Source organism: Acipenser ruthenus, chromosome 10, assembly GCF_902713425.1.
Source record: "Acipenser ruthenus chromosome 10, fAciRut3.2 maternal haplotype, whole genome shotgun sequence".
In the NCBI taxonomy this organism is placed as follows: domain Eukaryota; kingdom Metazoa; phylum Chordata; class Actinopteri; order Acipenseriformes; family Acipenseridae; genus Acipenser; species Acipenser ruthenus.
The window spans coordinates 17,575,626-17,601,516 of NC_081198.1; the positions used below are offsets into that span (position 1 = coordinate 17,575,626).

General features: G+C 37.0%; 3 protein-coding genes across 3 annotated transcripts in view; all 3 read right to left on the minus strand.

Annotated features, from left to right (window-relative positions):
* Nucleotides 1-5,712: 5,712 nt before the first annotated feature.
* Nucleotides 5,713-9,837, minus strand: c10h1orf52 (chromosome 10 C1orf52 homolog). The gene is made up of 3 exons (XM_034005608.3): nucleotides 9,251-9,837; nucleotides 7,891-8,095; nucleotides 5,713-7,291 (listed from the first exon to the last, which is right to left on the minus strand). Exons 1-3 carry the CDS (start codon nucleotides 9,530-9,532, stop codon nucleotides 7,134-7,136), a joined length of 645 nt encoding a protein of 214 aa, XP_033861499.1. The 5' UTR covers nucleotides 9,533-9,837; the 3' UTR covers nucleotides 5,713-7,133.
* A 395-nt stretch (nucleotides 9,838-10,232) lies between these two features.
* LOC117404703 (B-cell lymphoma/leukemia 10-like) lies at nucleotides 10,233-15,917 on the minus strand. Its single transcript, XM_034007619.3, has 3 exons — nucleotides 15,176-15,917; nucleotides 13,147-13,435; nucleotides 10,233-12,575 (listed from the first exon to the last, which is right to left on the minus strand). Exons 1-3 carry the CDS (start codon nucleotides 15,224-15,226, stop codon nucleotides 12,196-12,198), a joined length of 720 nt encoding a protein of 239 aa, XP_033863510.2. The 5' UTR covers nucleotides 15,227-15,917; the 3' UTR covers nucleotides 10,233-12,195.
* Nucleotides 15,918-18,543: 2,626 nt separating this feature from the next.
* Nucleotides 18,544-25,891, minus strand: part of ddah1 (dimethylarginine dimethylaminohydrolase 1) — a 64,632-nt gene continuing 57,284 nt past the window's right edge. Inside the window, exons 5-6 of the mRNA XM_034021250.3 lie at nucleotides 25,401-25,544; nucleotides 18,544-21,528 (exon numbers count right to left, since the gene is read on the minus strand). Of these exons, the coding sequence (XP_033877141.1) occupies nucleotides 21,412-21,528; nucleotides 25,401-25,544 (261 nt within the window). The 3' untranslated portion in view covers nucleotides 18,544-21,411. The remainder of the gene's footprint in view (nucleotides 21,529-25,400; nucleotides 25,545-25,891) is intronic.

Genomic DNA, 25,891 nt, shown 5'->3' on the forward strand with positions numbered 1-25,891 from the left:
TCACATGATAATAAGGATAGACCATAATGTCAGACAGAATACATTTATCTTACAATAATAAAATACACGTGTAGCATATTTTAAAATGTTTTATTTCAAATTAATTTATGCAGTATGTCTGTCATTCCTACATTAACCCCCAATCAGGCACACCAAGAGGTAGGGGAGGACGGGGAAATTTCCCCTGGGCCCAATGCCCTGAAGGGGGGCCCTGATGAAGGGGGAACTTTTATATATATATATATATATATATATATATATATATATATATATATATATATATATATATGTATATTAAAACAACTAGCCCTGCACAAGACCCTTTGCATTCCCACCACCGATGTGCTTCTGTTGTGTAATGATTGTGTATCCAGGCGCTGTCAAACACTTCCTTTCACACAATGATTTGAACTTTCGCATTTCATATTTTACTACACAAAAAAGCTGAAAAAAGGCATAGCAATTTTATGTATTTTTTTTAAAGACTTTTAAAAACTTTAAAAGAACCCTAAAGTTGCACAATATATACCACAGTATGAGTTATTCTATTATTAAGATCTATAATTTGCTCAAAACAACGTGGTGCAGCAGTTTGTTATAAAAATGGTATTGTGTAAAATAAATAAAGTACTTTCTTCAGCTGGTGGTAAACACAATTAGAGAATGATCGGTTATATTGCTTAAAATACAAATATATTTACCAGATACAGGCTATTAGTTAAGAGTAGAGGTGAGTGGTTTATTTTGGCACGGGACAAATAAAATAGCAAAACCATTAAAATGTAGTTTATGCTAAAAACGTATGTTATTTGATGTTAAGTAAGCTTCCGATGAATGAGTATTAACGTGGAGTTTGTACAAAAAAATATTTATTCACTTACCTAAAAAAAATACTGTAAATAACTTAAAAATAACTACTTTGAGAAAAAGTAAACTATCGTGCTGCAGATTTTAATTGAGATATTGAAACTTCTAGGCGTCGTTGAGTTTCCTTCAAACCCATTATCAAAATACTGTATCGGTTGAAATGATCTTCGTGAGACACTGCTAAGATTGCAAGTATCATTGCTTGGTTTAGAAGCTTGGTTTAGACTACAGTATACTACAAAGTCGGATGAATGTAGTACCATTACTAGAATTAAAAGTACAGAATTAAAAACATTGTTTAGGATAATGAATATCGATATATTTATTATTATTATTATTATTATTATTTATTTCTTAGCAGACGCCCTTATCCAGGGCGACTTACAATCGCAAGCAAATACAAATACATTCAAGTGTTACAATATAAGTCATACAATAAGAACAATGTTTGGCATATTAAATATGTAGGCCTACTGACTAAATGATTCTACTAATGAACACCTTTTTATCTAATTAAGAAGGAACTACGGGTTTGGTGTAATTAATAGTTTTATATCGAAATCTTCATTTGCATCATAGGTCTCGTGACAAAAACATGCATTATGATTGGGTTGCATTACGTTGTTGCCTGTGTGTTGCCAGCTTGTCGACCGCATGCTTGTCTCTCGTGTGACCACCGCAAACTGCAAGGCAACACCCAGGCAACAAATGTGTTCGTCTTGTTGCCGTCGACAAAAGTCGCCCGTGTGACCAGGCCTTTACAATTCCACTCACCTAACTCCTTCTCCACAAACGAACAATTTCTCCCCTTTTATACAGGTACCCATTCCCCAATTAGCACTCAATTACCTAACTGGGGAATGGCCACACCTGTATGTTGATAGGGATAAATTTAACCCCATCCCTGCCAACCTTACATTCCTCCACACACTATTTACATCTGCAGGGCTTTCACCCTGCCACAGTGATAATGATTAAATAGTGCAGCTATAGAACCAGGGCCAGTCAGAATGATTACAAACACCATCAAATAATGAGGTATTGTACAAAATATATTAAAATAACATTTGAAGGTACTTGGTCTTTCCTCCCCCTCCCCACTTGTTTCATAAAATACATTGGTGTTTACTTGGTTTCTTTACTTGTTATGTTAGCCACATTGGACCAGAGACGGAAAAAAAAAGAAACAAAGCAGGAGGGGAAGCTGGATTTGAGAACAAATAGAGTAGTAGATTAAGAAATGAAAACTTCTAAACCAATGCATTTCTATTGAAGACTTTTGGGAAGCAAGGATGGGCATGCCCTCGTCTTAACAGATACCTGCCAGTGATAAATACACCAGCAGATCTAATTGTATACAGTAATATTTGGGAAGTGTAAAAGGCAGAACAAAAACTTAGATTTATAAATAAAGATAAGATCACCGCCTTTATACTGGTGGAATGCAATTTGGACGAGGCCAGGCAGATTCGGCATATACAAGAATTTTATCAAATGCATATTTACCTGTATTTCATCTGTTAGTCTGATGAGAGATAGCAAAGGAATCCTCTCATTATCGCTACACAGTTACTACGAGTCTGAACGTAACTATTTCAGGACGTGCAATGATCTTTGCTTATTATTTGATAGCACTATAGATAAAAGAAAAACAACACTCACCTGTTGTATAGACTTACTGTAGTACCTGTTTTGACAGATAACAAAACCCCAAACAGCTTGACACATTATTTCCTAAACTATAAAACACAGTTCTCAATTTAGAGATCTGCTTTTGTGATAAGGTTACATTTACAGTATGAAGAAATATTTTCAAAGATAAAGAACTACTGGTACTTTGAAGTTGTTATACTGCTTTAACTAATTTGTGTTTTTTTGGGGTATATGAATATATTGATTGATTTCATGTTAACACGCACGCACGCACGCATGCATGCACAACATCATTTGTTGTTTGCATTCTATCTGGCTTCTTCTGAAAACTACAGGTTTCCCAGCCTCTCTACAGAGCCTTGCTGTATATGACTCAGGAACCAGCCTGGACTGCTCCAGGCACAATCACTACAATTGCATATGATATAGGACTTCAAATACGTTGTTTCTAATTCACACAGAATTATTTTACGGCCGCTGCAAAGCCAATAGGTTCTATTGGAAAGGGTTTGTGGCATTATATTATTAGCTTTCAACTTGCAGTACTTTCTTTAAAAAAAAAAAAAAAACCCTGATGGTCTTTAATAACTTTGTAAACATGCCCAACGACTTGTGTTGTGTAAAATAAAGTGCCAACAAAAGTCTTAATCTAACATTATTACTTAATACAGGATGAAGTCATAAAGTTCCTTCTAGTTTTTTCAATTAATCCTTTGCATCTTTCCAGCCAAGAGACCCTGAAGCCTTCCGTCAAGTCCTGCCTGTCAATACTGCTCAATAAGCACAGATATGGCGGGTTGGCAGCGTGTGGGAATACGAGATCTGGCTTCCGTTCCTACTCAACAATAATCCAATTCATACTGCAATAAGGATGACAAAACTCAGTCTGAAACTTAAAAAAAAAAAAGGCTTTTGGGGCTCCAGTGCACCAATTTGTTTTCTGAAAGAATAATTCATTGGTGGTGTTTCTTTTTCCACATGCTTACATAGTATAGCCTGCTGTTCGCAGACTTTTTGTTCTCCACAGAATATATTCTTTACATACTTTTAGTTATTTACACCAGTGGTGATCACTTGTGTATCTTTCATCACAATATGATATTAAACAGGTAAGAAATTAAATGTTAGCAAAATGTAGATGATCACAGTATAATTTACAAAAATCTAAAGTGTCCTGTCATACAAGCTTTAAAAAAAGACCCAGCAATCAAACCAATCACCCACAGCTGCATTTAGTTTGATTTACAGAACAACAATAAAGAGCATTCAGACATGTTATGTTTTGGATCAGGTACAAAGCAACCCCTTGAACTGGCTTTGACAGACTGTACTGCTCAGTATAGAGCTGGGGATACAAAGTGCTAATTCTACAAAGCAGTATGCCTGGTTCTACAAGATTCTACTTGCATCCTTCTACAGTCGACAGCTGCATGTACACAATGTAGTTTTGCAGTAGCACATGCAACATGAAACACTGTCTTTTGGCCTATGATTTAAAATATAAAAGTTTATATTAGGAAATAGCCTAGGCAACCGCGGTTATTTCCCAAATTGCATTTGTTTTTTTGTTATTGTCCCTAAGGACAATAACAAAAGCGAACAATTGGCATAAATAACTTGAAAGCGTTTGTTTTTAGAGAACATTCACACTTCCAAGCTTTATATTACTCATCCATAACCTACCAGAAAAGAAGGTTATTTTTCCCCCAAAAGCAAAAAGTCTATTGGGTTTGCCGAACTACAATAAGTATGTGTTTGTAATGGGGTTTTGGCTTTGGCAAAATGTGGTAGGTTGTGATTGCCTCCATGACTTGATCTTTCAGTGAGATTGAAACCCATGGGATTCTCCACATTCCTCCAGCATCATTACTACAAATGTCACCCTGCCCTTTTTGATTTTGCATGTGCTAAACCCAGTTTAATTGTTGTTAGTTAAGGATTACAGCGGCCATGCAGGATTAGTTACAGTCTGTTTGTATACAGAAATACAGATGGTTGACAATACCTGTACAGTCCTAGTCTAAATGTATAGAACTTGTTTAAAACATATATACATTTCACCCTTGCAAGGATACATTTTAAACACACTTTACACACCCTTGGGCTCTCTGAACCATGGGGATCTGTAGCTTTATCAGCAAAAACTTCTAACTTTACAATACTCCCCCCAGTTCACAGACACAGTAAATATAACATATAAAGTTAGATGAATCTCTGATAGAAGATCAGCAGTGCCCTAAGCAAACAGAGCATTGCTTCATGAACATTACATTTTGATTATAAATTCAGGAGAGGGAAACATGTGAAAAATGTGTTACTAATCCTTGATGACCATTTAAATAGGAAGACACACAGCACAACTTGTCACTGTGCTTTATGTACCATTGCAGTGGTCTGCAAAAGGATCTCTAGCATCACCTAGTGGAATTTATTATAAATACAGCTAGTGCTTTAAAAAATATACCTGCTGTTAACCTAAAGCCCTAATACATGAGCTCCATTGTGATGTAATACTGCAGTCTACACTATCATTATTTTCTAATATTAAGCAAAAATAAAATATAAAAAAAGAATACACGGCTGACTAAAGTAATTAAGAACTGACAATATTTTTTTTAACATGGTTTATTGAGTCATAAGTCAGTGGTAACATTTAAGCATTTGGAACTTTGTATTCAAGGCAAGTCTGATAAGCAATGTTACAGCTAAAGCCGATGAACTATGTACTAAAACAATGCATGCAATATTACATGAAGGAAATGCAACATTGAATTAGTATAACTCCATGTTAAGCTACAACTCAAGCAGATTTTTCTTCTTGCACTATAGGTAACATAACAGGCATTTTTCAAAAATGAATTTATTCCTTTGGAAACATGCTGCACAGCCAAGTTTTGGCTGCAAATGGTGTATTTACACAGTGATGATACCCCAGGAAAGACTGGATTCTTCTTACCTGTTCCAATAAGATCACCACATCTTGAGGGAGATTCAGCCTTACTATTACTTAGCAGATACTGCTAAGCATTCAGAGAAAGAATGCAAGGACAGCCAAATAACCATGGTGTTGTACTGCTGTTCACGACACAGAAACCTAATGACTATATCAGATAAAAACACTTCAGCTACTTGCACTTAGAGAGAAACACTATACATGTACTGCATGTTTTTAGTACTGTAAAGAAAAAACAATTATATAAATCATCTCACCCCACAGCCAGACAGTCACAAGGGAGTGCAAACATATCAAGGTGTCATTCTGGCTTCTGGGGTATGATATTATATTATATATAATGTGAAATCCTGGAATCACTGGTTTGTAAATAAATTACAAGGTAAATGTGCTACCTGTCACCATTGGGAAAATAAAAACATCTGACCAATTTGTGGATCAGTCAGAGGACAGCCCTGTCTGTGGTAGCTGAACTATAGATACATAGAATTTGCTTTGCTTATCAAAAGTACAACACTGACTCAAAACTATACAAAACGTATACCCAATTATTCCTGACCTCACAAAAAGCAACTTAGATACAGGTGGGAACAGTTACATAATTGTATTGCCTTGTTTTCGCTAGTTTTATTTTTTTAGTTTATTTTTTATTAAGAGCAAACTTGGCATCAGCCATGGAATCTGATTAAATGTGACGGGGAATTCCAAAACACTTGTGTTATAAAATGTGTTATTTAGTGATGGGATCTGAAATACAACTGATTAATCAACAATGTAATGCATATAAAAAGAAGGAAACAATGACCATGTCTGAACTGGAAAAAACACAGAGAGCCCCAGCAGAATACAAATACAACCTCTGAAAGTGAAACCAAATCCTCTAATGTTACAGTACATCAGTATTCTGTGCTACAAGATTCAGAAAAACTCATATAGATGCAGTATACAGTACAATGTTGGGGGTGGAAACACTGCAGAGACAGCTTGCTGTACAACACAATGAATTCATGACTTCTTACACTCTATTATGAATTTCACAAGTGTGAATTTCCATCACTTGATAGGCTTCACATTTTCCTACGTGAAAGGCACCTATATATAACCAATTACCTACAGTATGTCTTATGTTTTTGAATGTCTGCATCCGCCACACCACAGAAATGTACAAAAGCAGTAAGCAAATTATTGTTCGTTAATGGCTACGAAAAAATTAAATTTAATAGGTATTATAATAGTGAAATGTGAGACCAAGGAAGGGATTGTTCATATCAGGTAAGATTTACTGGAATTATTGTGTTAGCTCCTTTAAGTTGGAAGTAGTTGAAAGGAACCAAGTTCTACTTCTTGATACAAAACCCCAAAGTATTTGTTGTGCCTGTTTCATGGTCAATCGTGCAGTAATCAACAATATTACATTAAACTTCTCCTCTATTTAAAAAAAAAAAAAAAAAAAAAGTTATTTTTTACAACATAAAGGTGCGTATAGTAAAAAGGCTTCTCTTGTAACAATGTGTGCAAATACAGCATGCAGTCCTTGTATGTTTCTCATCTACGTACTGTAAGAACACTTACAAAATTAAATGTAAGCCTGCAGTTAGCCTCACAGGCAGGTCAACACGTGCCCACGCTCTCAGGCTAAAGTCCTGTTGGTCTCCAAGCGCTAAGAATTAAAATTTTGTCTGAGAACCCTTTTCTCCTCCTCTACAAAGCTCTGCTCTGTGCTGGCTTGTCCTGCTTCACGTTTTCTTTTCTCCTTCTGCTGAAAGGTTTCCACTTTCCGCTTCTTAGCAGACGAAGGCTCATCTTTGTCATCATCATCTTAAACAAACAAAACAACAACGATAGCAAAATACATGTGTGTTTATGTACAGTACAGCTGCTGAAGACAGCACTATAATTATACATGGAAAGGATCATCCTCCTATTCATATCTTAACCATATATATTAACTTAAAGCAAATCTTACTGCTGACACCTCCTGGTATGTCGAAGTTTCTAGATGGCACTGTGCATCTGACTGGTGGGTAGAGCGAGGCATCAAGTACCACAGACAAGAGTCCAAAAGGTTTGACAACCACTGGGCTATGCAATGTCATGCTCCCTTAAAACCAATTTTTGTTTGTTTTACTTTTTTGTCATTTCAAATGACCTCATAGTCATTATATAACCACATCATGGCACTTCAGGGTATGTGTTGTTGTGGGACATTAACACACCCAAGGTGCGCTGCTATCTCACAACGACATACACCCTGTCGTGTTATACTGTGTATCATTTCATTATCACTGTCTGAAACCGTGTTCAACTAATTCAAATGAACACTTAGGAGCGGTGCTTATCAAAGCTTTTTATATCACTTTTATGAATGGAGAAAGGAATGTCAGCATGGTATGTGTGCACTGTTTCATATACAGTACCTGATTCAGAGGGCTCTTCATCTGGAGGTAGAAACCGGGCCTGCTCCCCTGCAGGCTGTGGGGCATCATCCCCATTGTCCTCGTACATGTTGGACCACTTGATTGCCATGTCCATTCCTGGGGGCGCACTTTTCTTCTGTTCTGTGGTGTATGACTCTGGTGGGGGCACAGCATTGGTCTTCCATACTTTAAATTCCTTTGCTGGCTGTTCATTTAAATAGAAGAATGGCAATTAGCTTTTTTAATGTGTACAGTGAAATGTGTAATGACAAGTGTACTCTCTGCAAAAGTCATTACATTCAGGTATCTGGAGGCTACTACACATTTACCTCTTTTTTTTCCCCCTCTGGACACTTATCACTCTTCCTTAAATGCACTTTACTTGCTCTTATCTGCCCCCTATTTTACTGCATTTAATCCTGTACTTTAGAGTACTGTAATCTGTCAAGTGTTATTTAATCTGTAGTATTTTGTATTTAATTATATCCTGATGTAACTATCACTGACACTGTTATCTGCTCTGTTATTGAATGTTATTTTGTCATACTTGTACTTGCGAGAACCAAAGTCATTGTATTTTTATCTTGCTCCTAATCGTATTATTACTTGTACTGTGATTCTTGAAATTTATTTTTGTTTACGACTGTAAGTTAAGGTTTTTTAGTTAAGGTTTGTCAAGATGTCATGCTGAGAAGTCTGCTAAGATGTCTGCTAAGAAATAAATAATAATAAAAAATAATTAATGTGTGTGGGGGAGTTTTTTTAGTTAAGGTTTGTCAAGATGTCATGCTGACCGCAGACCAAAAATCTTGATCTTTTGTGGATACAACAAATATGCTCCACGTCCATCAAGTACTGTATCTGTACATTCCTTTATGCATGATTTTTAAAACGGTATGAAGTTAATTCAGTCCTTATATGTATATGTTTGTATTTCAAAGCTGCAATACAAATACAGTAGATAACTATTTTGAGCTACACAGCAAAGCAGAACCTCATCATTATATTTGAATTGACTAAATTAAACCCTATGATACGAAGTTCATTATTTCACATTAATCTATAATCATCATCATTATCATCTTAAACATAATACGTCATTGGCATCCATGTCCCGATTGGTTGGACGCAACTTTCGTCACCAGCCCTAATCATTACCATAATCACAAAGCACTTCATTTACGTATGACTTGTCTACTCAAATGATCAATTTGGCTGGACTTAAAAACAAAAAGTTTTGTTGAATTATGATTTCTTCTTGTACATACTGTACGTACCACCATAAATAAACCAACAGTTCATACAGCCCATTTAAAATAAAGTAGCCGGACAGATAGACTTCGAAATAAATATTCCTTACTTCTTCCGGCGCTTTCACGGTGTGTCGTTCCCAGTCTATTTGCTTGTTGAGTGGATTGTACAAGAAGGAAGGTTTGGACACAGATTTAAACAGTTCGTCCGGTTTAGGTAAAGCGGCGGATCCACCGGCAGGTGGTTTATTCCCTTGTGCGCCTCCAGCGGTATTGCTGTTCTTATTTCTCACCGAAGTCTTACTTTCCTCCTCGGAATCGCTGCTTTCTGACTCAGAGCTGCTGCCATAACCTGCAAAATAGCTCAGCGGGTCCTGGTTTTTCTCAGCCATTTTGAAAATGATAGACAGACGCAGACGCTGCTTCGCTTATTATTTAATAGGTGTAGTACCAGTATAAATTCACACCGACATCACTCCATCGCCAGGATTTCATTACAAACAGGACTCGCGGAGGTCACGTGAGCTCCTCAACTCCAACCCCTGGACGGTGTGGCTGCGGGATCAAAAGTGTTCAGACCGCGTTTTTCATTGAGGGGTTCTTGACATATTCCACCATCACGTCACTATTTTTATTTTTTATTAAACATATGCAAAATATTGGAATGTTTCCCAGAGTCTATTGTCTAATAATTCTGACGGGCTTACTGCATATTTTACCCCATCCAGTTCCCTTAGTTTGCAATATTGCAATGATTATCCCATTCCGCAAGTACAGTGGTGCCATACTACCAAAGCAGAACGGCTAGGTCAGCCATTTGTTAATGGGAGGCGCTTGCGGCTTTGGCCACCGCTGAAATAATATATAATACAACGAATGCAATACAACTGTATTTATAAAATGTATTTTATAAGAATATTTATCTTACCAAATTGGTAAATAAAATTCCATCACCTCTAAAAAAAAGTGGTCTTAGTACCAGACCATAAGACCTGAAGTGAAACTGAAACATACTTTTGTTAACAATATCAATGATGTTGATTTAAAAGTGAGTGCCGATGTTTCTTAAGAAAATACACAAAGTCATTTTCTTCAATTAATAATATATTTATTATAATACATGCAGGTAAGCATGTCCCAAGCACAGAACAGACAGCTTTACAAGATGTTAAATAGATGTTCACTTGCATTCGGTTTAGTGAAAAATAAGCACAGGTTACTGACCATTTAGTTCTGAACGTCAGGCAACCATAAATAGAGGTTTAACTGTATTCACTTTTGACAGTGAACAGAATCCACAAACAAGTTCACACCCCAATGCAAATTTCTGCAAATGTCAGAACTCTTGTAGGATTATATAATGATAGATATAAAAATGCTTTAAGGATGTCTCTTCATATATGGACTGTAAACCTACACACAGTGATGTACCTCAGAAGTGTACACTGTTAGGTATGCTAGCAGCACTTAATGGGTAAATAACATAGAAGATTTTTAACTGTAAACTAAGAATAATTCTTATTTTTATTTCTAATATATTTTTCTCTGCTTTGAACATTTTTTAATAGCTTTAATAAAATATAGACTGCGCAGTGTATTAACACCAGAAACTAACCCTAAATGTAAATTAATACATTATTCAGCCAGTAAAAATACTATAAAGGCAATTCAAATAATGACTGTTTCCTGCAGAGTGGAAAAGCAAAAGCTAGTTTTAATCAATCAAATCTTAAATATAAAGAAACCTAAACATTAAAGAAATAATTGCTTTAGAAGATATATGATGAATCAACATTTACATGTCTGATTTTAAATATATTTCTTAGAATGCTATACATTGGCCAAAGTTAGCTTTTTTTAACCCTCGATATGAAGAACCAGAAAATACATGTTTTTATTTCTTTGAAAAGAAAAAAAAAACATAAAGGAAATATCAAGATTTGATATTATAATGCATATCTGTGCTACAATTAGAACAGAATCAATCTATAAATCATAATAATGTAACTGTATTTTACTGATGTGATATGCAACATAATTTCTGTATTTCACTACCTTCTATTACACTGGTATGATCCAACCCTATACATTCACTTCCTGTGCAGTAGGAATAGGTCATATCTACTGCACAGGAAGTGAACTTTAAAAATACTTACAGGTTGTGCAGGTTGCAAAACATGAAACTTGCAAGAATGTTTAGGGCCTTTAAGCCCTTATGATTTTTATTCTTCTGCTTCGGGTGCCAAATGGCACAGGAAATCCTAATAAAATACAAATTTACTGTGCTGTGACATAATAACTAAAGTGAAAGTAGCAGTAAGTCAGATTAATTACTACTGCCAAAGTACTCCATCTGTGGTATTCTTTATCTGAACCTTTTGGCAACCTGCTTTGGCACATGAACACATGTATCTGACACATATGACAGCTTTATGCACCAGTTAAATGCCAAATCGTAATCTGGAATAGTGATTCAGTCTTTAAGAGTCAGGGACACAGATTTTCACTTGTATTGGGCAGACTAAATATTCCTGTGATATATTGCATGAGTTTATTGTCCTCCTTTGTCTCAATGGTTGTTGGTATTTTCATTTATAATCATGCAAGATACTGTAGTCTTTTTAGTGCTTGGACCTTGAATTCATTTTGGTCAGATAACACAGGTTCTTGCACCACAAAAAGAATAATGTGTGATGAGGTAAATTCATCGGGTTATGAAGGTATAAGGGGAAATGTTTATTAACTTGACTGGGATTCATTTATAGCGCCACTTAAAAAGCAGTATTTAAAAAGTACCAAAGAATTATGATAACTCTGTGTAATTATACAACAACAGCAGTATATGCCTTCAACCAGTTATCTTTATTACAGTTATTGTTTGTTTTGAAATTGGTACTTTTTAAAAGCACCTAAAAGGATAGTGGTACCATAATGTAATCCAAATGTAATCCAAAGCTTGATTTCTTAGTTTTTCAAGGTACTGTACAGGTTATTTATACATCAGAATCCCAACAACCACCCTAAATTCAGAGAGAAAAGAGGTTATCATTTCTTCCTAGGAAAAGTGAGGCTGTGATGATGACACAGACCTCGAGCGAAGTGGCTGAAACTGTGCATCACTGCTGGTGCTTCGACAGGTCCCCTCGGGCTCTGGCTGCAGTTCATCAGGGAGCGCTGGGGCCCCCGGGTCTCCAGGCTTTGGAAGCGTGGAAGACACACTGCTACTGGTTACTGTAGTTCCCTTTTCCAACATGGATCCATATTGCAAATTAATTGAGCAAACAGCAGTGGATGTGCCAGGACTCCATTCCCCTTCAGGATGGAACAGCAAGGTGGAATCTCTTCCTTTCTCATAGTTGGAATCATACGAAAATGTTCCGGAGAGGTTGTTTGTTGCACCCATACACTTGGGTGGCATGCAGCTGGTGGCTCTGACTGCAAAACAGAACACAGAACAAGACTAAGCCCACAATTCTGTTTTAAAGATTTGCACTAAGTCCCTTAAGTCACAGCTTTCTTCAATGTTCCCCTCTACTACTGCTACTGCTCTTTAATGCATTAATGTAGACTGATATGTAAAAACAAAATACACAATTGAACATATATATATATATTCCTGAATCATGTTGATTGAAAAACAAAAGCTGACAGTAAAACACACTTCTGCCTACATTTTTTGCCATTCAGTAAATGTTAAATTAAACTCATAAGCCACTGAATTCATTCAGTTCATTGTTCATTTGCTTTCTTGTTATTTGGACAGTTTATTGCTTACCAAATGTTGTTCATTGCTTTAGTAATGCAGAATTGAATAACACCGGTTTTGAAAAAGATTTTTTTTTAAATTGGCTGGTTTCACAGACCCTGATTTGCATTAATCTTTGAGTAGGTAGTCTAGGATTAGGGCAAACCAGGGCCTCTGAACCAGACAAACAACAGGCTGTGTTTCAAATGAAACCTTATAACATTGAGTGTTAGGTTTCAAGACAGGAGAATACTTCAGTACCTTTCATGCTTTCCAGTCTTTCATTTCTGACCTTCTGTACTTCATCAGTGATCTTAGTGATGATGAAATTCTGGATTCTCCCACGCTGGATGGATTCAATCAGAGTGTCCAGACCCCTTGGGTTCTCCGCCAGATAGTCAAGCAGCTTTCCAGTCCTCTTTTTACCTGTGTTTCTGCAGCTGATCTCCTCTGTGTCCTCTCTGGTGAGGATCTTCTTGGCACGCAGGTAATCAAAATGTCTTTCAGCCATGATTGTATCACACAGATATGGTCTCAATCGTTCTAGAGCCTGCACACGAAACAGACAAGTTCTTTCATGCAAAATGCACACTCCTGAATGCCTTCAGTAAAAATAGCTTGACATATCAAGACACACAAAAAGAACATGCACATGGTAGGACTGCTATTAGTTTGAGCTGACAAAAGCGCTGCGGTTTGTGGCATTAGCTGAGCCTGCAAAAGTACTGAATGTGATAAAACTGTGCTGTATAAAAATAAACAGAGCTTGATAAACAATAACCATTTACTGTAAATACAGTACAAGGATATTACTGTGTATTTATTTATAGGGCATCTCCATCAGCATTGTGGTTTTAATATTCATGAACATTGATCCAAGGAGGAGACCTTTCAGATTGTGAATCAGTAACATCTGTCTCACAGCTTTGGCTCCTATGGTAAAAATACATACTTGTTGCTTCTTGCTGAAAATGTGCACTTGTTTTGTGAAAAATAAAACATAGTGGGCAATAGTTGGTGTTGAACTGTTTCACTGTCCATTAATACATTAAGTATACAGTATATAAATGATAAAATAACAGTTAAAAGGTAAACATACAGCATCAACCACCATACATATACATATATACACACACACACACATATATATATATATATATATATATATATATATATATATATATAAAAACACACTTTTAAAATCTTTGGAAATTATAAAAAACTTACAGATAAAGCTGTGTTTTTTTTAATTAAAAATCATTTGTAATATTGAGATTTAAATCATTTCTATGATGTGACTCATTATTGTTTTAGTTGATTAATTTTCCAATTGAATAAATAAATAAATTGTTAAATAAATGCACAGTAGTCAATTGATTACTAAGACTAACATGGTTAAATTGCTAGGAAGAGATGGAAAATGAATGCTGAATGAATATCACTTAACATTGTCTACAGATCCCCCTGGGCCTATTGTGTTGAATGTCAGGAATGAGTCTATGGTTGGGTGTGTCACCAGCAATCCATCACCTTGTTTTTACATGCATGAGAAAAAGGTAAGTTCTGGCAATCTATATATGGCTGGTAAGCATACTTCAGTTGTTTTGTATTATGTGTACATGTAAAAGCAAATTATTTTCAATAATAATAATGAATATACAGGTTTGGATTAAAGTGGGTCTCAAACCCTATGCCCTTCATCTCCCTTCTGTCTTGAGAGCTAAAACACATGCTGTATGAAATGGGCCACAATTACTTTGAATTCCAGAATTGTTCTGAAATGATGTGCATTTGTGGTAGCTTGTAAGTGGTACAGTAGTAATACGTGTTATGTTGTGTGATGTTCCTTTTTTTGTACATGCAAATTCTTATTTTCTGCTATAACACATTCTGGTGAGTTCCTGTTTTCATAAAGACCATTTACACGTTACAGTGACGACATTAAGGCTGTTTCACTGTGCAATTTGTACTAAAATATACAATTTAGGCATCGTTAGATAAGAATGGGGGTCAATGGAACACGTTGGCTTAGGGTTACAGTGCACTGATACAGGTTCTGTACAATGCAAACAACATTATTTTACTTTCATTTCTTTATTTCCTTACCTAAATGTAGTATAAAAACTTCCAGCAAGTCATACAGTGCCCCTCTTTCACGTATTTAGCATGCAGTTACTTTACAGGGTATGTATGGTGCTATATACTGGCATTATCCTTGACCACACAATTAATAATCCACCCTCTAGCAGATATTAATTTTGTTTTTTTTATTATTATTATTTGTACTTACTTCCTTTTTTACTTCAGCCATTTCGTCTTCAGTAAGTTGGGGTACATCCATTGTATAGTGTATGTAGGTTTCCGGGGTTAGTAGAGACACAGCAACACCTACTCGACACGACAGTGAACTCCGAGTCTCACCTCAAAACTCCTCCGTACAGGTACCGCAGTGGTCTTTGACCACAAAAGAATACGTGTACCGATAAATTATTCGGAGAAGAAATTCCTTGGTGTTACAGCACACGGTAAAATAAATTTCTTTCCTTTCAAGATTGAAAGTTCATAAATGGTTCAACTGTGTCCAATCAGAAAAAACGCAGACTTCCCTCTTCAAACAATGACGAAAATGAGAAGTCACGATTTCCTTTGTTCAGGCGGGTACTACAAACCGGCGGCGACAATGAGCACAGTTACTGTTTTACTGTCACAGTTTTTTTTTGACTGTCAGAAATGTCTCAATTTTAAAACGCCACCCAATGTATACGCCTAGCTTATTCTAGACACTTGACTAGTGTATTCTGGGATTTTTACATGACCATACAACATCTCTTCAAATGGTTTAGTTTTCAACTCATGTATACTTAGTATAGATATCGCTTCCTTTTTCAACGTTGCTATTTTCAATATGTTTTTTCTTTTTTTTAATGTACATGTTTTGGTGTTACCTGGAGGATGCAACTGAACACATTCCATTCAGTATAATCACATGAGCTCACCTCACACTAACCAGGGAAGGGCTTGAACTGCTGGACCTACAGAGTGGTATTTAAAAGTGAAATGATCGGTCATACCACTAATCAGCCACCAGAGGGAGATCAATGACCCGTACAAAGATTGTTCCACATTCATGAAACTGCACTTCAGTGATGGGCGTAAACTTCCCAGAAAGTTAGAGAATAACAAATGCCAAACCTTTAACAAAGATACCTGAATACAAAACCTTGAAGTGGTTGCAACTAACAGAACTATTCCACAATGTGCTATAAGTCTCAAATGTCCAGTTCTGAAAGCACTAATGTTATGGCAAACATATATTATTATTATTATTATTTATTTCTTAGCCGACGCCCTTATCCAGGGCGACTTACAATTGTTACAAGATATCACATTATTTTTACATACAATTACCCTTTTATACAGTTGGGTTTTTACTGGAGCAATCTAGGTAAAGTACCTTGCTCAAGGGTACAGCAGCAGTGTCCCCTACCAGGGATTGAACCCACGACCCACAGGTCAAGAGTCCAGAGCCCTAACCACTACTCCACACTGCTGCCCGTATTTTGTATTTTCCTTTAAAAATCGAATATATTGTGTTCTACTAGGTTAAATAGTTCTGTTTGTACTTTACTAGGCATTTCACCTGAAATAATTGACACCACATTTTTGTTTTCCCTAGGAAGTGAAACAGTAACAGTTGCTTGAAATTAAGGTGAGCAAACTGAGAATTTCTTTAAACTAGAAAAGCTCAAAATTCGATTAAAAAAAAGAATTTAAAATACATGTTTTATATTTCTTTATAAAGAAAAAAATAAAGGAAATATCAAGATTTGATATTATAATACATATCTGTGCTACAGCTAAAACAGAATCAATCTATAAATCATAATTTATAGGGGCAGCAGTGTGGAGTAGTGGTTAGGGCTCTGGACTCTTGACCAGAGGGTTGTGGGTTTAATCCCAGGTGTGGGACACTGCTGCTGTACCCTTGAGCAAGGTACTTTACCTAGATTGCTCCAGTAAAAACCACACTGTATAAATGCGTAATTGTAAGTAAAAATAATGTGATATCTTGTAACAATTGTAAGTCACCCTGGATAAGGGTGTCTGCTAAGAAATAAATAATAATAATGTAACTGTATTTTACTGATATATGCAACACCATCTCTGTATTTCACTACCTTCTATTACACTGGTATGATCCAACCCTATACATTCACTTCCTGTGCAGTAGGAATAGGTCATATCTACTGCACAGGAAGTGAACTTTAAAAATACTTACAGGTTGTGCAGGTTGCAAAACATGAAACTTGCAAGAATGTTTAGGGCCTTTAAGCCCTTATGATTTTTATTCTTCTGCTTCAGGTGCCAAATGGCACAGGAAATCCTAATAAAATACAAATTTACTGTGCTGTGACATAAAAACTAAAGTGAAAGTAGCAGTAAGTCAGATTAATTACTACTGCCAAAGTACTCCATCTGTGGTATTCTTTATCTGAACCTTTTGGCAACCTGCTTTGGCACATGAACACATGTATCTGACACATATGACAGCTTTATGCACCAGTTAAATGCCAAATCGTAACCTGGAATAGTGATTCAGTCTTTAAGAGTCAGGGACACATAAAGCACATGCTATGCGTGAAATGTTCATTTTTTTCTTTATTTGCAACATAATTGTTCCATCAGATCACAACGGAGCATCGTCAGCACTCGCAGCTTGAGAGGGCCATTCAGCAGCGGGTGTGGAGGTCAGGGCTGAGGTGTGCTCGCTGGCCCTGTGCGCCTGACTGTAGTCAGTGCCTCACCATGTTGAGGGAGACTTTGTATATGTTAAGTAACTGAGTGGCTCAGAGCGAGATTTTTTTTTTGCACACTCGGATCATGGATGAAATCTGCTCTGCAGCTGAGCTGCTCAGAGGGAGCAAAACTTTTAAGTAGGTTATTTCACAAGCTGCTCCGAGCGGCTCACTTACTTAATGCTCACTTACTTGTTTCCTCATCTGATTTATTCTCTAATCTGCTCTCTAATAAACTGTTATGTATAGTATATGTGTGTGCTACAGCCCCTCAACTGTTGTAGAGAGGGTAAGAAGTTTACTCCCATTTTGAACACATTACTTGAAAGGGAATCTGATTCCTCTCAAAGCTGCAAACCTGCCAGCTATTTGGTGTTACAAAGTTACAGCAGCAGATCATTTAGAAGAAAAGAATATGAGGATTTATTTAGATCACAAGCCAAAAAATAATTCCATAAAATTGATTTTCTTTAGGCATGCCCTGCCTCACACAGTGTAGCCACTGAATTTTTATTTTTAACCACTAGATGGCAGTATGACACAAGTTGTATGTGTTTAATCCTGGTTCATGTTCATGCTGTCACTGTGGGAATGCTCTGTACTTTTTAATCAGAATCAATTTAGTACCCTGAAGGTTGGGTGATAAGATTTCACTTTAGGAGGCTGATAATTCAAATGGTTGAAGTTGCATTCTGTGTACATTTTGGGAAGCATGGCTGCTCAAAATAAACACAACAAATGTCTTGCTCTGCTGTGATTTGTAACTGGGAGATGCAGCTTTCATATATTACAGAATACATGTTCAACCCCTGTAACTAGAATGCAGGCTGTACAACAACAAAAAAACACACAACAAATTAGCCACTGGATAATAGTTTATTTAACTCAGAATTTAAAATGGACAAATAAATCTCCCTGACACATACAAATGCTCTAAAGTCTTTGGCACAAAACAAAGTAATCCTGAGGAAGATCTAATGAAAACATGTTCCTACACTTCTTACACATTCTCAGCTAATGTGTGTGTCTTCAAAACTCCAGCATGGTGGTGGAGTGCTATCTAGTGTGTGTGCATGCAAGCATATGCAATTGAATGCATTTTTGCAGGAGGGAATCAAAAACCAAGTACCTTTACCTAATCAACCAGCGGAAATAAGTCTTTCTTTTCATTTTCATATATCTCAAAACAAACATTGTAAGGATTCACATTTTAGTATTTCCTGCAGGGTCTTTAGATTCTGCAGCCAAATCTTGATTATCATGCACACAAAACATTTTGAAGTAAGTAGAAGTGTTTATTGACAAGCAGGGATGCTACGTGGGGCCGGCTGTCCTATCTGATGCTCTGTGACCCAAACCCTCTGACATCTGTTCAATATTTTACAGTGTGAGTTTTAGGTTGGATAGAGTCCAATCTGTGGTATCATTTCTTTCTACTGCCAAGTGCCTTGTGAATGAAATATAGCTTATGTCACAAGTTATGGTTTTAATGTTGTTGTTCCAGCAGTGCCAGACTGTATGAAATCATTGTCATAAATTCGACCAAAAATGTGCAGAGGAATAAAACAAAGTTGGCTTATTTATAGTAAACTAATTCTTCCAATGAAATTCTTTCCATGTCTCAACACAATGATGTCTTGCATCCTGAATGGAAGAACTCAGCTGTAATAGTGTTGGGTGATATACCAGTACCCATATATCACGATACCTGCATCGGGCCATTAACTGCGCCGCGGTAGTATAGTGGAGACAATACTGCAATGATTTGACATGCACATGCTTTAAAACTGCGGATGCTTAACAGATTGCTTGTGAAAAAACACAACTCCACAACATTGTTGGAAGTATAGTAGTATTTAAGTAAGAGCTCATTCAATAATGCAGTCAGTAACCCCCCCTCATATCAATAATGTATATTCAAACAGTAAATAAAATGAGGTCTTCAGATCAAGCTAAAAACAACACTCGATTCAAATACAAATGACAGCTCTTGTAAATTAACCCTTTGTCAGCAGTAAGGCAGAAAGAGGTGCAAATGCATCCCACATACAAAAGTGTGGTTAACCTATTAAAGCAACAACAAAAAAAAAACCTAATATTATATTTTAATATTATTAGTTAAACAATTATTTATTTAATAAACATTGTTTTGAAGAGCTAAGCATTTTTAAATGTATTTATTTAAAAAAGAAAAACTAAACAAAAAAATGATAATTTACATAATGCCTACCAAAATCCCTACTAATTTTGCCAGGTGTTATTTAAATAAATGGAGCACATGCTCTAGCAGGCTTCTACTAGACCGCTGCTATGTCACAGCATCGCATTTAAAACCATTCCCCGCAAGTGGCAGCATTTTCATTTTGATTGGAAGCCAATACTAAAATAATACACAATTGGTCCAAATGTATTTTATTATCCACCAAAACCAGCCAATCAACACTTTGCAACGACAAAAGCCAAAAGTGGTTTTAAAGAAAATAATGAGAAAAATTGTTTTCTAATAGCGAGTGCCCTCTCGATAAAGGCTCTACCGTGTGGTAGTTAGCCTTGACTTGAGCACAAAACCCCAGTGGTGGTCAACTACCACACGGTAGAGCCTTCATCGACAGGCACTATCACTTAAGTAATGTACATTTATTCAAGTGTGCATTTTTTAAAACACTGGTCTGCAAATTGTTTAATTAGATGCACTTGAATTATTTTGTTTTCATCAGAATATGTATTTTATTTTTCAATACATTAATGAACTGTGAGCTTTTTCATGTACTGAATATTGATGCAGTGGCTGGGAAACTGAAATGACATCTGATTTTGGACATTCTGATATAACTTTTGTGTTGCATGTCTTGTACGCGCTGTTTGATTTATGTGTTAAGAGTGGACAATAAACCAGGGACACGTTTGGGTGTTTTTACTCACTTCCCTTTGCTTACTACATTACTTTCTGTTCTAGGGGACTTTATGTAATTAATAGTATCTTGACAGTATCGAGTATCGTGATACATCAATTGGTATCGTATCCTGATTCACATTTTTGGTATCGCCCAACACTATATATTATGAAGTGCTAGTTGGCATTAACATTTAGGCCAATATTGTATTTAGGGTGTATAACTTTGTTTTTCGTTACATTTTGTTAATTGCTCTGTTACATTACATTATTACACTGTACTGTTTTTAAACAAATTGACTGTTGCCGGAGCATCACTCAGCTGACAGGCTGAGCTCTTCAAGATGTAGGTGTTAGAATTCAAGGTATTGTCATCCTCACTGACTAACTATTACAGGCAATGTGGCACCACATGTCAATTCACTAGCCTTTCACCTCTGAAGGCCTGGTTAGCCCACACCTAAGCCATGAGTTTGGTTGTATTCACAGAGCCCTTAGGGACATTAGTCCCTTATATGTGTGCATGTTTCAGTCAGGATGGTGGTGTGCTGCAGACACATGACTATGTGAGCAAGTCAGTCAGGAAATGCATAACAATTATTTCTTTAAAACCTCAAAAGGCAGGAATACATTAAAAACAGATACATCAGCAATCAAGCCATCCTAATCTCTGGGTATCTAGACATCACTACTTGAATTTAAGGACTGTAAACAGGGGTCAGTAGCACAGTGACAGACTAGTTTAAAAGCACAGGGGTCACTTAATAGGCACAAGTTCAAGTACCAAACATCATTTTTAATTTTTTGCCATTTTGCAGGAACTTCTTTCGCTGTGTGTCAGATTTCACGTTGTTTGTTGATGAGAATAGATGAGCAGGTGAGAGCTCCATCTACCTTCGCGGTTTCTGTGAGAGCTACGGGAATCAGCATGTACTCCTTCAATTTCTCAAATACCTGGGAAAAAAGAAAAGTTCAACAGTCCACCTTTTTAAATTACACCAAAAATCAAATCATACACAGATTTTAAAGATTTAAATGAACCAGGCTCCAAAGTGTTATTCTGTTTTCATGAAATCTGTATTTCTATAATGATACTGATATTTGATTACACAATGCAAAGTAGATTTGCTATTGGTACACATGCACCACCATATTAATTGAAAGGTTTGTCTTGTGATACTTGATCATTAACAATCATATTTTCTTATGTAGACAGTACCAATCAATTTATCCAAATGTGTTTGTCATTAGAAAGTTCCCTACAGGGGCTCCCAAGTGGTGCATCCAGTAAGGCGCTCCTCGTGGAGTGCAGGATGCGCCCTATAGCCTGGAGATCTCTGGTTCGAGTCTAGGTTATGCCATGACCGATCGTGGCAGGGAGTTCCCAGGGAGCGGCGCACTTGGCCGAGCGCTGCCCGGGTGGGGAGGGTTCAGGTCGGCAGGGTAATCCTCGGTTCACCGCGCACCAGCGACTCCTGTGGCCGATAAGGCGCCTGCGGGTCTGCTGTAGAAGCCACTCAGATCTGTGTTGTCCTCCGGCACTATGGGTCTGGTGGCTTCGCTGTAGACCAGCAGCGTGAAAAAAGACGGCTTGGCAGGACACATTTCGGGGGACACGTGTGTCTGCCGCCGTTTTCCGAGTCGGTGTGGGAGTTGCAGTGGTGAACAGGGATAAAAGTAATAATTGGGCATTCCAAATAGGGAGAAAACAGGGGTAAAAAAAATAAAATAAAAAACTAGTAATACAAATGGTCATTTTATGGCCCTTCTACTGTGTTTTCCAACAGCCGTTCCAAGCCAGAACACTTCAATCTAGCTGTGCTTTTCCAGGACAGCCACATACTCTGTAGCTTTGGAAATTCCAGTTAGGTTATGCAATAAAGCCCTGTTCTTATTTTAACAACATTCTGATTACACCACTTTGACCGAAAAAAAACCTTTGAAGTGGAAACTTTTTGATCCACGATCATAACGTTACTAAATCAATTGTATACTATTGCTTTATATACTGCGGTCTGTATTTCCAATTGGAACCTTGTTACTGTTAAAATGTATTCATTCTATATAGTATTACAAAGCCCCAACATTCCTTGTTAAATGCTATATGTAGTTAACCCTTCACTGTTAAAACAAACAAACAAAAACAATAAATATCCTGTTGCTTAATATGTTATGTTTTTATTTTTTTTGTAAAAAATCAAAAATAATCAAGAGATTTCTGGGTAGAATGTTTGGCATGAAGCCTGAATATAAATCTTATAGACATCTCTTGCTTAAAGAAAAACTGTAAGCCATGTTAATGCGGTCAGGTTTTTCATCCCCCAGGCACTCCATACTCAAATATGTCCATTTTGCCATGTTTCTCAAGAGCCACTTTTTTCTTCTGCACTGATGTACAGAAATAGCCCTATATCACTTTGTAATTCTGTAACTGAATAAAGCTCATATTTAGGGGATTCTTCAGTGTGTGTTTTTAGATTATTATTTTTTTCTAGACGACCAAATATCGTGTGTTTATCTGGTCTGTTTTTATACTTCCCCAAAAAATGATTGCCCATTTTTTTCTGGTATTTCCCAAAAGTACTCTTCTGGGGTGCGAATGTGTTGAGGCACCCAGATAACTGCTCACATCAAGTAACATAATACAGTAAACTTAACTATGAACAGGGGATAGATGAACACAAAACAAGTCTCTGGTGGTCCAACAGAGTTCATGGGATACACATTGGTTTCATTTGCTTTTGCTAGGGGGAGTTTAATCTGTGTTTCACGTGACATTAAACTCTAAAATCACAAGGCTGCTTTCGATAACAAAAATACAGTGGCAGTTCTGCTGCTCAGTGCACTCGTGCACTACTTACAAATATGCTAGCCATCTGTACTACAGTTTTAGATCCAGATGGACTTTAACTTGTTTTAAGAATGCATGGGTTTCAGTGAATGAATGGGGGATTGTCTGCCTTGGAGATGGTGAAATCAGACAGTGTGCTGGAGAGGCACAACTAGAGCTTGAGGTACCTTGAACATGTTAGGCCCAAGACAGCTGCTATCATATTATTATTATTATTATTATTTGTTTATTAAGCAGACACCGTTATCCAAGGCGACTTACAGACTAGGGTGTGTGAACTATGCATCAGCTGCAGAGTCACTTACAATTACGTCTCACCCGAAAGACGGAGCACAAGGAGGTTAAGTGACTTGCTCAGGGTCACACAAGGAGTCAGTGGCTGAGGTGGGATTTGAACCGGGGACCTCCTTACAAGCCCTTTTCTTTAACCACTGGACCACACAGCCTCCATATGGAGTACAGATCTGTGGGTGAACTCAGTCACAATATCTGCTGAAAGCCTGGCTACCAAAGGGTTAAAAATGTGGGCAAGTATGAGAGTGTACGGCAGTGAAAGGGGTTTAAGGATGTATGGTCATTGCTTCCATTTCGCCCCCCCCAATGCCATTTCACTTGCATGCTCATTCTAAAGCAGGAACCCATATGGAGCAGTCTATGAATGATGCCTCCCCCTACAGCGTTATAGTGAAGGAGCACTGAAGCTCAAGACTTTGTAGTGAATCATTTACGGCACCGGAAACCAAGATAGATGACTCAATAATGGACAAATAGTTAAGCAATGCAGATTGCATACTGTTACACTGACTACTCCACTAACTATAAACAAAGCTGAAGTCAGTAATATTAATATGACAAAATATAAAGCATACATATTTTATGAAGGGCTTAACCCACGTAAGATGTCGGGAAAGCAGAGGCTAAAATGATTTAGTATTTAAAAACGCCTGCCTGCTCAGCCACTGCAATGTTTCCCGTTATCACTGATGACCAATTTCTAGGCAGCGCACTTCCTGAAACAGCAGTTACAAAACCCCCGTGTGGATCACAAAAAATCTCAAACATCTCTGGTTAAAATTCACCCCCACAATGTACAAATCAAAATTGTTTATACGCTTAACAGATGCTATCCTTTCATGTCTCTACCCCGTTCTTGTTGTGGGAATATTTTAGCATTGCACACATTTACTGTTTCAAGTGAATTTTCAACAGTTCATAAAGCCCATTCCTCTACAGGATAAATCACCTGATGTCTGTCCTCTCAGAACTCGGGCCAAGAGATAATGGAAACAGAAAGGAAGTCTACCTGGACAAACTCTATGGAGTGCTAATTGTTCTGCATTATTGTTTCATAATATATTATATACAAACTGTAAACTGTCAAAATGGGATGTTCCCAAATGGTTGTATTTAAAAAAACAAAAAACAACAAAAAACAATAATAATCAACCACGTCTAAAGTGTTACAGAACTTTGTGTGTGTTTAAAAAATAAGTGTTACTGACTGTTACTTTCTGGTGCTGTCTAATTTATCTTTGAGGTTTAGTTTTAATATAAAAAAAATATTTTGCAGGGATTTGTTTGTTGAGTAATAGCCAGAACCAGACTCTAGCTCATGGCTAACTGAACCCTGGTCCTGGAGGGCTGCTGTCCCTCCTGGTTTGTGTTCTAACTGTACACTAAATTGATTAATTGGACCAAGTAAGCTTCTTATAAGCACTTAATTGATCCAATTAAACAATTTAGGGTACAGTTGGAACAAAAACCGGGAGGGACATCGGCCCTCCAGGACCAGGGTTGAGCAGCCGTGCTCTAGTTAGATTTTTGTTTAGTATTCATTTCTGAAGTCAATGGGTGCTTGTGATGGTCTACCTTGGTGTAGCGTAGGAGCACTATGCATGCAGGGCATGGGCTACACAAGTAAGCAACTCACCCAGAACAAAACGATACCTTACAAACTGCTTCTTCTAACACTCACCTTTGCACTTTCAGGATACTCTTCCGGTGTGCGGTGCAGGACAACATGGCCTTTGTTTGGGATGTTTAAATAGATACAGTTTGCTGCTGCGTCGTCTGGTATTGTCAGCTTGTCATAGCGATGGTCGCTCATCTGCTGCATGATCTGTCAAAACACAAAGGATTTGCATACCATTACATGAAAGCTTATTTACTTTGACTGAAAGCGCCCTTTTAGGAATGAATATGTTAACTTCTATATTTATTGCCTGTGAAAAAAATTCTGATTAGTTTTGGAACTCACGTCTGATCCTAACCAAAAGACCACAGCACACACACACACATACTCATTACAACCAATACTTACCTGAGGAGAAATCCTTTAATGAAGACTAAAAAAAGTGTTACGTTTCATAGGCTTCTGGGAGGTGGAGGTTGCAGAAATTCTGAAAATTTGGGGTTTTCGTAAGGAAGCTATATATAAGCGTTAGTTGCCATTGCAACTTGTCCACG